General features: G+C 37.7%; 1 protein-coding gene across 30 annotated transcripts in view; it reads right to left on the bottom strand.

The window, feature by feature from the left end:
* The window catches only part of LOC146002413 (uncharacterized), a 562,931-nt gene that overhangs the window by 443,171 nt on the left and 105,058 nt on the right, over window positions 1-14,702 (bottom strand). For all 30 annotated transcript variants that reach the window (XM_083140199.1, XM_083140200.1, XM_083140202.1 and 27 more), the window contains 3 exons: window positions 8,253-8,360; window positions 5,810-5,881; window positions 4,184-4,258 (listed from right to left, as the gene is read on the bottom strand). In XM_083140199.1, coding sequence (XP_082996325.1) covers window positions 4,184-4,258; window positions 5,810-5,881; window positions 8,253-8,360 — 255 coding nt within the window. The remainder of the gene's footprint in view (window positions 1-4,183; window positions 4,259-5,809; window positions 5,882-8,252; window positions 8,361-14,702) is intronic.

Genomic DNA, 14,702 nt, shown 5'->3' with positions numbered 1-14,702 from the left:
AGTTCTGAATCCGGATCCGAAAGTTCTGGATCCGGATCCGAAAGTTCTGGATCCGGATCCGAAAGTTCTGGATCCGGATCCGAATCTGAAAATTCCGGATCCGTGGATCCGGATCCGAAAGTTCTGGATCCGGATCCAGATCTGAAAATTCCGGATCCGCGGATCCGGATCCGGATCTGAAAATTCCGGATCCGCAGATCCGGATCCGAAAAATTTTAGGATCCGGATCCTAAGGATCCGGAACCAACCGGATCCGGATTTCGGATCCGCCAGGATCCGGATCTGGCCACCCCTATTATTGATATGTCCATTACAGTCAAAATATTACACTTGAGAAAATTTACTACAGTGTTGCAAAGTACGGACTTGCATATTTCATCACATGTCCGAACATTCTGCACTGCTATCACTGATAATTTTATCAGATGGTCCAATGCAATGATTATGTGGTGAAAGGTTATAAACCAATTTGTGGACTGAAAAATAAGGGTGCAACAATTATGTGATTAAACATGTTATTGGTGTTGTAGATTAGAGAGGTTGTGTCAATGAGTGCTCTGAACAACTTATCAAAATTGTTCCACTTACATGTAAACCAAAAAGGCAAAACATTAAATGTAGTCAGTCATTCTTGCATGTTGGAGGGGTGTTCAAGCTGAATTTAGAATACCATATAAGGTGACCATGTAGACAGGTCATACTGTGATAGAATAATGTTAACACCATTGCACATTTACTCAATTTTTTGTACTCTGCTATCTCACTTCACTTGAGTGCCATGACTTTTCAAAATGAGTCACGTGAGTAAATCATGGCTGAACAGAAATTGAAGTATTGACCAGTGATAGAGTTCTTGATGCTGGAAGGGCTAACAAGAAAGGTGTTCCACATCCGTTTCATCGAAGTGTACAAGAACTCTTCACATTCCCTTGCCACCATGTACAATTGGGTTGACAAGTTCACGGAAGAAAATCCATTCAAGATGAACCATTTCCATGACAGCCCAGAACTGTCTAAACTCCATAAAACATTAAAAATTAGAATAGATAGTGATTGGAACTGTCTGCAATCAGTGGCGTAGCATGGGCATTTCGGGTGGGAACGCCAAGTCCGAAGGAAAGGTCGGCCCTTCTTTGGTTAATAATTTACTTATGGAATTAGTCGCCACAGGTGTTGTTTATTTGCCTGAAGTCAGCTGGGTTTGCAATAAAGCATCATCATCCATGCAGTTTTTAGGTAGATACTTAGATGCCTCACTATGCAACAAATGTTTTGAACTCTGGTGTTTTATACCTTTCGGCATGACACAAATCATTATAAAACCTACCTGAATCACAAGCCTCTGGACAACAGTAGACGTCATTGTTGTGAATGATCCAACTTTTGATTTGATTTGATTTAGTTTATTTTACTTCGCGTTTTGTGCCTCTTGGCTAATTTGCGAAGATGGGGATGAGTGATGAAATGATGAAATTGATGAATGGACATTCACAAACAACCAAGCCTGACCGGGATTCGAACCCGGGACCCTTGGCGTCGCAGCACGATGTGCTAACCACTCGGCCACAGGGTCGGGCGAATGATCCAACTAATGATTGATTTGGTTTATTTTACTTCGCTTTTCTGCCACTTTTGGTTAATCACGAATATGAATATGAGTGATGATGATATTGATGAAGGGACACTCACAAAGAACACCCGTGCTCACCCCGGGATTCGAATCAGGGGCCTCTGTCATCTTGGCGCGCTGTGCAAAACACACTGACACGGAGGTGGGCGGATGATCCAACTATCGTACACTCTACTAACGTAACAGTGCCGATTAGTAATTCAGACCACTGTTTATTACGTCTTGAGAATGTTGATAAACATTTTAAAATAATTTTGTCCAGAGACCATTCGATGTTAAGAGTTTTCAAATGAATGCTAAACATTTCCATTGGTACAATATTAAGCAGTTACATAATAACGAAAAAATAATAATAAAAAAAAAAAATAGTTTTGCAGGTTAAGTGGTAGAGCAGCCACAGGCTGAACTTCTACCACGAGGACTTCAGCAACTTATTTGACAAAAATTGTGTTGATCTTTTAGTTTTTAATGCACATCGCTGTTCGTGCGATAAATTATACAATGCAGTGGCCATTAAGAAGTGCTATATTTCTGTTTGGTAAAGTTACGTCAGTCAAATATTGCGTATTGTAGCAACACATAGCACGAGTTGCATGAGCACGAAGAGCGAAGAACCGGGTAGGAATTCTACCGCTGTTGTCTGCTTCAGAAGGCAGGAAGCGTCACGTAAACCAATCGCGTAGCCCTCTGCTCCATACGCTGGCGTAAGAGAGAGCATTTGGGCGCGTGCTTTAGAGATCCAAGCTTTCCCTCCAGAAAGGCAGCAAGGAATATAGGTGTCCTGTACGCTGAACCTGCTCGGCGTCCGGCCAGGAAAGGCATTGAAAAAAATGCTAGAACGAGTGTTGTTAGTGGAGCGTTGAAAGCGGATCGTGAGAAATAGCTATTATAATGCCATAAAGGTCAGACATATATGAAATTAGTCAAGATTTACTTTATATTTACAGAATTTACGCATTTTTGAAATTTTAAATCTGGGAACGCCGGGCGTACGGGTGTACTATAACGCTATGCCACTGTCTGCAATAGCAGACACAATAGGCTTTTTGAAATCGACAATTCATCTGATGTTGACTGAAGACTTGATGATGAGAAAAGTGTCTGCACAATGGGTACCAAAGTTCCTCACAGCACTTCAAAAGCAAGACCATGTCAACATTTCAATTGAAAATCTGGAATTGGTGAAAAGTCAGAAAAAAATCTGTCTAACCTAGTATCAGGGGACAAAATGTGGGCACATTGTTATGACCCTGAAATTAAGCTAGTTTCCATGCAGTGGAAGCATAAGGACTCTCCTCCACCCAAGAAGGCAAAGCTAAATAAACAACACAGAAGCTGTTGTCGACTGTCCAAGTTCCATCCCAAAAATACCATGATTAATGGTTCACCATATGCAGAATGTTTGACTGACCTTCGTCAAACCATTCACCAGAAAACAGGGACTAATGAAGTTAGTAATAAGTTGTGTTTTACAGTGTATATTGATACACGTGTAGGTTGAATTGTATCTTTAGTAAATATGCTGTATAAAGAAACAAACCGCCATAGTACTAAGTGAGGTGAGTGTACTAGGTGAATGTGTCACACGGTTTCATTTTTTCAAGTTACGTGCAACTTATTATTACCGCTCACATGTTAACATAGGAAGACATTGACTGTTAACATGTGAGCGGCAAATAACCACAGGGATTCTCTTTTAATAAGTGTAACAGTGGGGTTTTAATAGATTTTAATAGGGGGAAATTTTATATAGTGTTTTTTTTAAATAATAGAACAAGTCAGTTGTAATGGAATCCCAATATTTTATCCTATCCATGTAAACCTAATCCTTCCCATTGCTATTGATGAAGCTTTGTGGGCAACCATGAAGCCGATAAACTGACCTGAAGAAAAGGACAGTGGTCCCTGAAACATTGTCAATTACTCAACATATACTCACTGAACGTAAGTAAAATTAAATATTTTATTTTATTTAATGTGTTACACGGCAATGCTCCACCACACACTTCTCACATTGCCTGCTGCTGCAGACAGATAGAAGTTCAGAATAATGAGCCACCCCTCTTCTTGACCAGATCTTGTGCTCAGTAATTGTTATCTGTTTTGACATTTGAAGTTTGAGTTAAAGGGATATGGTGATGACAAGAAGACTATGTGTGCTGCGAAATCCTTTTTTGAGTCTCGGAATGAATCGTTCTACAACACTGGAATTATGAGCCTGCTATCCAAACGGAAAATGTGTGTTAACAGAGGAAGGGACTACGTTGAAAAGAAAACGATGTGCTTTTTGACCACATGCTATTTTGAGTGTTTTTCTAAATTCGGCTTGGACATCCCTCGTATAATCTACTGCATTTGCTTCAGACCTCATGGTGTACATGCCGGTAAACCAACATATACACATCAATACATGATTGAATGACATATAATATGTTTATTATCACAAAATAATAATGTTATATAAATTTGAAGACTTGCCTTGAATTTACCAAGTCAAAATATTTTCCTTCACACAGTTTTCCTTTCTATTTTCTAAATAATTTATTTACTTACTCATTGTGTTGAATGCATTGGATGACCAAAGCTTTATCACTTCTTGAATGTAATTCTGTTTAAGCAGATCATCACCTGAAACAAAACATGGCAAAATAAGATTCTTCTATATAAGATGAAGAGACTGCTGGCAGAAAACAATACTATAGTCTACATTTAAATGTTAACATGATCACACAGATAAAAAACATTACTTTATTATAAACACATTATTATTGAAATAAATTATTGTATTTGTTATAAATTCCAGTGGATAAATTTTATAGCAATTACTTCAAGTTTGACGATTTGTAAAATGTGTCAATAATGTGGATGTTCAGGCGTTAAAAGAAAGAGCATTTCCCTGGCATCAGAAAGCATTGTTTTCCTAAGGTGATGATATACAGGTGGTTGACATTGAAACTGAAAACCTGGAACACAGACACTAATCTTTATTAGTATGGTAGGGTGCTAGTACAGCAGCAACACGTCTGAGGAAGGACTGATAGAGGTCCTGCACAGTGGTGAGAGGGATTTGCAGCCATTCCTCCTGAAGCACACGGCGAGTTCAGATGTTGTTGGTGGAGGGAAACGTTGCCATATGCGATCCTCCAAAAGACCTCATAAGGGTTCAATAATGTTCAGGTCTGGCACTGGGTGGACCATGGCAGATTTAAACTTCACGATCATGCTCATCAAACCACTTTGTGACCTGTTTAGCAGTGTGTATCCAGTTTAAACTGGAACACTGCATCACCATCCAGGAACAATATTTGCACCATAGGGTGCAGATGGTCCTCCATAATGGCCCTTCAGTCCTTGACTGTGACATGACGCTCTAGAACGATCAGTGGTCCCAAAGACTGCCATGATATTGCACCTCACACCATCATGGATCAACCCCCATGTGTAACTCTGGGCTTTGGTATGCTTTGGATGGACTTCTCCACATGTCGACTCTTCCAGATGTCGATAAAACAGTGAAGGTGGACTCATCCGAGAACACGACATGTTTCAGGTTGTCTAACATCCATGATCTGCGCTGCTGGCACCAGTCAACCCTCTTTTCGGCATTGGTGCCAGTGACCAAGGATTTTGGTATATCACCCTGCCACGGATGTTGGCCCTATGAAGTCCTCGATGGTAGAAACAGGTACAGTCAAGTGTGCATTCAATTCTGTGGTGACTTTTGGGTCAATACCCTGACATCCCTGTCAGACAGCTTCCACTTCCCCCAACAGTTACTCCTACTGGATGTGGTTCATTCTTCATTCTGGTATCCCTTGATACTGTGGCTCTTGATACCCTACAAATATTCGCAGTCTCCATTACAGATGCACTGAGACGAGCACCAATAATCTGCCCTCTTTGAAACTCTGATATGTCTCCATTCTACTGCACAAAACAGAATATCAGACATCCAGTCCAGCTACTACTGTGCCAATGTGACTGGCATGCTCGAATGCCCACTACGCTGTGCATGACCAACAGGTGGCACAGGTATGTCCTACACTGGCATGTTCTATAATCACCAGTCTTTCAGTTTCAATGTTCACCAACTGTATGCAAATTGTGTACAAGGTTATTCTGTAACCTCATCAAAATAAATAAAATTAAGCACCTACATACAAAGTTCTTCAGACTTACCTTGATGTGTTGCTGCAAGGTTCCACAGTTCTATCAAATAATTTATTAGTGTCTGTTGTGCTCTCGCGGGATCTAAAGAGTAATAAACAAAATGTAAATACTATTGTAAGTACATTACACAATTGCAATTTTCATAAAAGCACTTGTCCACAAAGAGATAACAAATTGCTTTTAGATAATCAAACATATCAGTGTCAAAAATATGTTCCAGAAAATTGAAATTTCATTAGGCTACAGTTAGATTATACTTAAAGAAAATGAATTGCAAGATAATGTATATGTTGAAAACAATTCGGTAAACACAGGAATTTAAACAAAATTAAAGAGTATGCAAAATTAATATTTCTTTCTTACATCTCTCACGAGGCAAACAAATACCTGGAATCTCTCATGGACAAGGCTAATTATTTGCATCAATACAGATTAATTAATTGATCAAGTAAAAAAATCATCTGTTCCTATTAACAATCATTATCCTATCATCTATGTACATGATCTTAACTATTTATAAATCAAAATATTCATGAAAGCACTAGATTCCAGTGTTTTAATTGACTACTGTGTCTCTTGTTCACTGAAATATGAACATATTCATGATTTTCAACTTCATGACTTTTCTTTTTAAGTTTGGAATTAGTTCTGTAAAAAGTTTCTATCTATAGATTGATTGATTTGGTTTATTTTACGTTACTTTTCTGCCACTTTTGGCTAATCACAAATGTGAGGATGTGTGAAAATATGATGAAGAGACATATGCCCAGGCTGAGATTCAAACCCAGGACACCTGTCATCGTACCATGCTGCGATAGCCACTATGTCATGGAGGTTGGCTCTATCAATATATAAGTATTAGTTAATTTGTGTTTCTCTATATGTATTCTAAAAAAAATAATTGTTTTCAATAAAAATTGCAAGGGTGCACATGTCCTGTAAAATATGTAAGACATGTGAATACACTATAATTTGAATTCACAGCACAAACTATATCAGATTTCTTCATAGACACGTTCATACTACATATAATATAATGGGGTATATACAGGGTGTTTGGCTTATATGTATTAAAATTTGGCCATAAATTCTTTATTTATAGATATTTATTTATGAAACTCATTATCCAGATGGAAGAAAGTAGGATTTTTTTTTTATTTTAAAGTTATGTCCCATAAACCTCAACATGGCTTCCATTGGTGGCAGGACAAATATCCAGTCGGTATTCCACCTCCCTCCATGTGTATTGAAGCATTGTAGGTGTTACTTGTTCACTGCAGTACAAATTCTGTTACGTAATTCTGCAAGATCACGCACCTGTGTACAGTACACTTGGTCCTTAACAAATCCCCACAGAAAAAAGTCAAGTGGAGTGAGGTCTGGGGATCTGGGAGGCCACGGAAGAAAAGTTGATCCTCTTCCGATTCATTCATCACGAAATTGCTCATTCAAAAAATTGCGAACTTTTCTGGCATAGTGGGGGGAGCACCATCTTGCTGTAAAATTGTTCTGTGAGGGAGTTGAGGCACAGCATACAATTGTAACATATCAAGGTAAGTGTTACCATTGATCATGGGCTCAGAGAAAAAGAAAGGACCAATGATTTTGTTATGAAGAACCCCACACCAAACATTCCATTTACGCGAATCCCTCTTGTACTCAATGACGACCCGAGGATTTGCTCACTCCCAGATGTGGCAGTTGTGCCTATTTACCTTACCAGATATGTGGAATGTTGCCTCATCGGAAAACAAACAGATTCGAGAAATGCATTGTCAGTGTCAATCTTTTCTAACATGTCAATAGCAAACTTTTGTCGCACTCTTCTGTCATTCGGCAAAATCTTCTGATGGAGTTGCATCTTGTATGCCCTTAGGTGCAATCTTTTTTGAAGCATGATATGCACAGTTGTTGGTGGGATGTTTAATTGTACACTAACTTGTCTGATTGATTTGTGCGAACTTCTTTGGAACACCTCTCAAATGCGTTCAACGTTCTCCTCTGACACTTTTTGCTTCACATGCTTATCTGCTTTTGACAGCAGACTTCCAGTCTATTTAAGTTGTTTGTCCCATTTCATAATTGACAGGTAACTTGGAGCAGCTGTCCTCGGTGGAAGGTTGTACTCATGACGAAAAAGGCGCTGCACACGCAACACAGATTTACATTTCACAAGCGACAACACACCGAAAGCCTTTTGCTGAGCCGTCCACATTGTAACTAACTCTTCACAACGTGGCGTGACTTTTCTGCGCATGCACATTGGCGCGCGACATATCTCCATGTTGCACATGAGCATGAGTGGATTTAAAATTTCCAACATTGCTCTATTGAATGGTACCAACTGTTTCTCATTAGCACTAATACTTTAACGTTATAAACTTTTCTTTTATTATACATATAAGCCGAACATGCTGTACAGTAAAAGTTCATAAAAATCAGTAAAACTTACTTTGTTCATGTTTTGTTATATTCATGATTTGAATAATTTGTTGTGTAACAATATACTGTTGTACATCTTCGACAATATCCAAAATTTCAACTGTCTCTTCTTTAGTCACTATAAATTTGAAAGAAGCACATAAAATAATGCATGAATATGTAAGTATTTACAGTAAAATATTACTTCTATAACTAAAATAGAATCTTAGGATAATCATCAGTTAATAATGTTAATTATACCAGACTGAAGAGAGTTTCTTTTCACATGTTGATTTCTTCTTTAAATTCTCTTAACTTCAAATATCTGTTGCTTCCAATAGTCAAAGGTGCACAATGGAAACACAAGGACTAACTAACTAACTCTCTAGACTTCTTAAACCCGAAGGTTCATGGTTGCAGCAACACAGGCCTTCCATCTGTCCCTATCTTGAGCAAGATCTATATACTCTTTTCCATCCCTACCGATTTCCCTTAGGTCCATCTCAATGTTGTCCCTCCATCTTCGTCTTGGCCTTCCTACAGGTCTCTTACCATCTGGTTTCCCAACAAGAATCCTGTAAACTCCTCTTTCCTCTCCCATTCGTGCCACATGGCCTGCTCACCTAAGTCTTCTTGATTTAATTATTCTAATAATATCTGGACATGAATACAAATTATGTAGTTCTAAATTATGTAATCTTCTCCACTCACCTGTCTCCTCATCCCTTTTAGGTCCAAAGATTTTCCTAAGGATCCTATTTTCAAATACCCTCAATTTATGTTCCTCTTTCAATCTAAGGGACCAAGTTTCACACCCATATAATACTACAGGCAAAATTACTGTTTTGTATATTTTAACTTTTAGTTTCTTAGATATTAAACGAGAAGACAAAAGTTTATGAAGAGAGAAGTAACATGCATTTCCTGAATTAAGCCTACTTTTTATTTCCTCTTTAATATAATTTTCATTTGTTAATATTACTCCTAAGTATTTGAATTTGGAAACTGGTTCAAACGAGTTGTTATCAATAATTAGATTTTGATTATTACCTAACACTTGGTTTCGGCCTGTAAGCATATATTTAGTTTTCTCTTTGTTAACTTCCAAACCTATCTCTTTAGCAGTTTTGAAAAATATTTTAGCATTATTCTTAATTGTATTCACATCATCCCCCAGTAAGTCTACATCATCTGCATATGCTAACAACTGAGTCACACCATTTAATTTTAGTCCTTCTTTAGTTTCTTTTACCTTCCTAACAGCATATTCTAAGGCAAAATTAAAGAGCAATGGAGATAATGCATCTCCTTGTTTTAACCCATCATGAATTGTAAATTTGTCAGACATATTAATACCCACACAAATTTTTTTTCTGTTTCACTGGTGCATATTTTTATCATACTAACAAGCTTCTTAGGTATTCCAAACTCTACTAATATAATATATAATTTATCAGCAATCACCCTGCACAAGGACTCTAAAAGGAATAAATTTTTAGGAAGATAGTAAAATGGGAAAGGAAATATTTCTTTCCAACATGTGTTCTTAGCACGTTTTCCACACTACATCATGAATTTCAGTTAAGGCAGTCAACCTCCATATCCATGGATTCTGTTTCCAAATTGTCAATGTTGCCATGTTTTCGCATTGTTGTTGAGAAAACAATCTTTAATTGTGCTGAATAACAGTGCCAAAGGGCAAAAGTAGTGATGTTAGCAGTTAAATGTTTAAGAAATGTTGGTAAAAAGAAAGGCTCACTGTGTGTAATTTATCAATTAAACTTTAGTATTCATATGTGAAAAACCTCTTACTGTATTTATATAATCATGTCAAGTCTTGGAATATATCACCCACAGATATGGGGACTACTTTTGATTTGATTTTTTTAGTGTTACTTTTCTGCCACTTTTACCTCATTATGACAATGATTGATTGATTGATTTTTGCTTTATTTTACTTCGCTTTTTGTGTCACTTTTGGCTAATTTGCAAAGATATGGATGTGTGATGAATAGGGACATGAAGTTTTCATTTTATTTTTCCATAAATTTCGATGTTATTTTTTACTGCAATTTGGTGTTATTTTTCGCAGTTTGTGGCAAAATTACATTGCATCACATTGTTTTAGTTCTGGAAAATTGAGACAAATTTTAGTTTTAATGCAAAAAAAAAAAAAATATGGTTTACCTTTGTGAGAAATGACCAAATTTCTTCCATTTGGAAAAGCCGCTAAATATGAAATGTTTATTGAATGATAACACCCAAATCTTTGAAGACAATCAGACACATCATATTTCCCTAACAATGCGAATAAATCCCTCTGTAACATCAAAATATAGTTTTGTGCTTTTCCCTGAGAATTTTCCCGTTCCTACGAAACTTTTCTTCTGGGCAGATACCCCCCAGTGAATTCTATTTCAGGACGAGGTTTAAACACTGTCATTCATGTTTGTGCCAAACAGAAATAAATGAAGCATGATAATTTCTTTTGAAATTAACTGTCACCAGCTAGACTGGAAATGACAGATCTAATAGCGGTTCAGGTAGTTCTTTTTGAATGGAAGAGTGTTATCCCCAGTTTATATTGCTTATTTCATGGCATTTTTCGCACAAAGTGCAAAAATCAGTGTTATTCTGAAAAATGTCATAATTCATGTTACTTTGCGATTCCGAAACACCGAAAACTTGCCGCCTCTACCTACCAAATACATTCTAAACATTTTTTTCCCCTAAACTTTTCGGTGTTATCGTTAAACTGAAAACTTCACATCCCTAGTGACATGATGAAAGTGATGAACGGACACTCACAAACATCCATGCCCAGGCTAGGATTCGAACCTGGGTCCCCTAGCATCATAGCACAATGTGCTAACCCCTCAAGCATGGGCGGGCGGCAATTATGACAATGAGAATGACAATAAGAATGATGAAACTGACAAAGGGACACTGAAAAATAACACCCATGCCCAGGATGGTAATTGAACCAAGGATACCTAGGATAGTAGCACACTGTGCTAACCAATTTGCCACAGAGATTGGTTTGAGGACTACTGTACATCTCTATAGATTTACACCCGCCGCAAGATTACTTCGGACCTCATAACGAAAGCACAAAAATACAGAAAATTCATGTGAAAAGCTATTATTAAGCTATTATTGATTGATTGATTGATTGATTTGTTTTATTTTACTTCGAGTTTTGTGCCTCTTGGCTAATTTGCGAAGATAGGGATGAGGGATGAAATGATGAAATTGATGAATGGACATTTACAAACAACCATGCCCGAGCGGGATTCGAACCCGGGACCCCTAGTGTCGCAGCGCGATGTGCTAACCACTCGGCCACGCGGTGCGGCTATTAAGCTATTAGATACAGCAAAAAAATGCATACATTAGTACGGAGTCATGTTCCCTTTACTTTTGAGAATCATCTGGATGCGCTTGGGCATGGAATCACTAATACTTCAGAAGTAATTTAAGTCCATGTTTTCTTCAGTTCTGTTTGGAGGGTCTGTAGGTCCTGAATCTTCTTCTTTCCCAGGAATTGCTTCATACGATGCCAACAATTTTCAATTGCGTTGAGATCGGAGCTATTTCCAGGCCACTCTAACATCTTTATCTGTTGTTCCTCAAGCCATTTCCTTACCTTCTTAGCCATGTGACAAGGAGCGTTATCATGCATGAAAAGATGGCACTCGTGGATTTGATGCATATCCACTAAATGGTCCTTAAGAATGTTGATATATCGATCTGTGTTTATCGTCATGTTTTGCGGTAAGAAATATAATTGATCGATTTGGTGTTTTAAGTCCACTTTATGCAAAGTAAGGCTAATCAGGACTGGATCTACAGTTTAAAGTGGGATCTGAACCACTATGTGCCTAAACTGGGAATTGAACCCGGGACCGGTAAGAAATATAAACCTGCCGTACCCTTTTCACCTGAAAAACACCCCCACAACATTACAGACCGGGGGTGCCTAACGGTCGGAACCATATACTTTGGGTCGTATCGATCTGAAGATGATGGACGTCGAACCTTAACAGCTCCCATTCGGAACAGTTGGAATGAGCTTTCATCGGAAAACATGACTTTCATCCACTGTGCTGGTGTGGATATTTCTTTGCAAAAGCAAGACTGTCTTTCTTCATGTGGCCGGTGAGTAGTGGCTTCTTAGCAGCAGTACGACACAGCAAATCCAACTCTTTCTGTAAACGGTGCTGGATCGTGCAAACACTAACGTTTTCCAGCAGACTCTGGTGCATTTGATTAAGTTCTGACGCTGCCAGTTGAGGGTTTTTCTTTATTTCTCTCATTAGGAGAGCATCTGTAGATTTGGTTGTTTTTCTTTGTCTCCCACTACCGAATTTGTGCTTTGGAATGACAGTTGGAGGCAGTTATCTGGCGGCAGCCAGTACCTTCATTATGGTTTATTTGCACGACCTGTTTGTTTACATATCATCACGTTTACATATCATTATTATCAGGGCGTTTTCACTTTGCCATGTAATAATGCTGGCTTTTTCATCACTACTACAGTACTTTCCCAGCATATCACAAATACACCTGTACACAAGTCAAATATCCAACACAAATACAGTAGGAAAATATCCAACACAAAGTGCACCACAACTAAAATACAGCAATTTATCACACACACTACAGCAGAAAGTCACCCTTCATGTATCAACTAACAATACAAAATGAAATGAACTCGCTTATCAGCAGTAAAACACTGTTGGCAGATACGTTCATGCAGAAACAATTCTGTGTTTGAAACAAAACAACACTAGATACAAGGTTACAAAGTTATAAACCGCTTACTACGGAAGATTTCACATGAGGTTCGAAGTCATTTTGCGGCGGGTGTATATACATTTTCCCACCCATCTCTGTGAAATTTTACCACAAATTAGGGATGGACTGATAGGTAATTTTTGCCAACATAAATTAAACTGTTACAAAGTCTGCAGATATTGACAACCAATATTCTAATGATACAATATGCATTGTAAATGTTCCATGAATAATCTCTGTATTAAGTATTTATTTGTATTTCTGCTATTTGGCATCACTTTTCTACCCCTTTTAGCTAATCATGATGATCAGGATGAATGATGATTAACTTAAATTGATAAAGGGACAATTATAAACCATTCCCTGATTGTAACTCAAACCTGGGAATTCAGTGACAAAACGAAGAAGTCTACTGCTTCATGAGGTCTGACACGACATTCATTAGAAAAACCGTAGTTACACAAAATATACATTTATGCTCATATATCTAAATGCCAGAATTTTACAATAGCTTATAAATTATTTATAGAAATATCAGAGCACTAAAGTTATTAACAATTTCAATGAAAATGCACTACACTGATATGCTTATTGAAGATTGTTAAATATTGAATATTAAATATAAGCCTTCATGGCGTGGTGCTAAGCACAGGGGAACACTTTACCTTTACCTTTTTTTTTAAATATTGAAGATTTCTACTGATATGCTTATCTATAATGTCTCAATTAATTTGTCCCAATTATAAATTCTACAGTCTACTACATAGCAAAGTTATTTATCTGAATGAACAATATTTCAATGCAGTTTAGGGATGTGACGAAGCTAAAAATTTACCGATGCCGATGTACTCACCGATAATTTTTGAAACTGATACCGATGCCGATATTTAACCAATTCCGATACATAAGGTTATTAAACAGAAATGGGATGTTATTATCAGCATGACAAAAATAAATTTGCTATGTACACTTGTATTGCATATCATATGTATATACATATATATTCTCAAGAGATGCGAATATACTGTGCGTTCATTTCGATCTGCAGCCGAGAGATCGGGAGAAGCGTGGCGGGCGGCGCTGACGGAGATGCCGACATTTGCGGCCTGAAATGCCCCCTTATTTTTATGGACATATGCAGACATTTATATAAATATTGCAAAATGAGCACTAACCTGTGTTATAAGAGTATGGTTTTAATTTTAGTAGCTTAGTGACTGTATGTGCCGATGATTTTGACACGCCCACCTCTTGTGAAACACGGCGTAGAGGTTTGTTTGGAGAACGTTCTAACGCTGCACCAATATCATCGAGTTTTGCTTCGGTTAGAATCCGTCGTTTTTGCTTAGGTGTTTTAAAATTTAACGATACAGTTTCTCGTAATTTAAGGACAAGATGTCTAACCGTATCTCTGTGTGGAGTTGAAACGCATGGGAATTTCTGTACAAATTACCTACACACGTCTCGACATGAGTTTGTTTTCACGTAGGTACGTGTCATACATAAAAAATCTTTGTTCTAACGTGAATCTTGCGGCTGGCATTCCAATCGTCTCACTGACACGTCACACATACACACTACAATAACACAAACAAGTAACTGCAAGTAACCAAGAATAACACTCTTGCACACAGTACGAAATTAACACGCTCTTGGTATACATTGCTCGCCACTATATTTACAA

The sequence above is a fragment of the Lepisma saccharinum genome, chromosome 18, assembly GCF_977018435.1.
Source record: "Lepisma saccharinum chromosome 18, izLepSacc3.1, whole genome shotgun sequence".
NCBI classification, from domain to species: domain Eukaryota; kingdom Metazoa; phylum Arthropoda; class Insecta; order Zygentoma; family Lepismatidae; genus Lepisma; species Lepisma saccharinum.
Note: the sequence above shows the minus strand (reverse complement) of the source record. Positions and strands in the feature narration are given on the sequence as shown.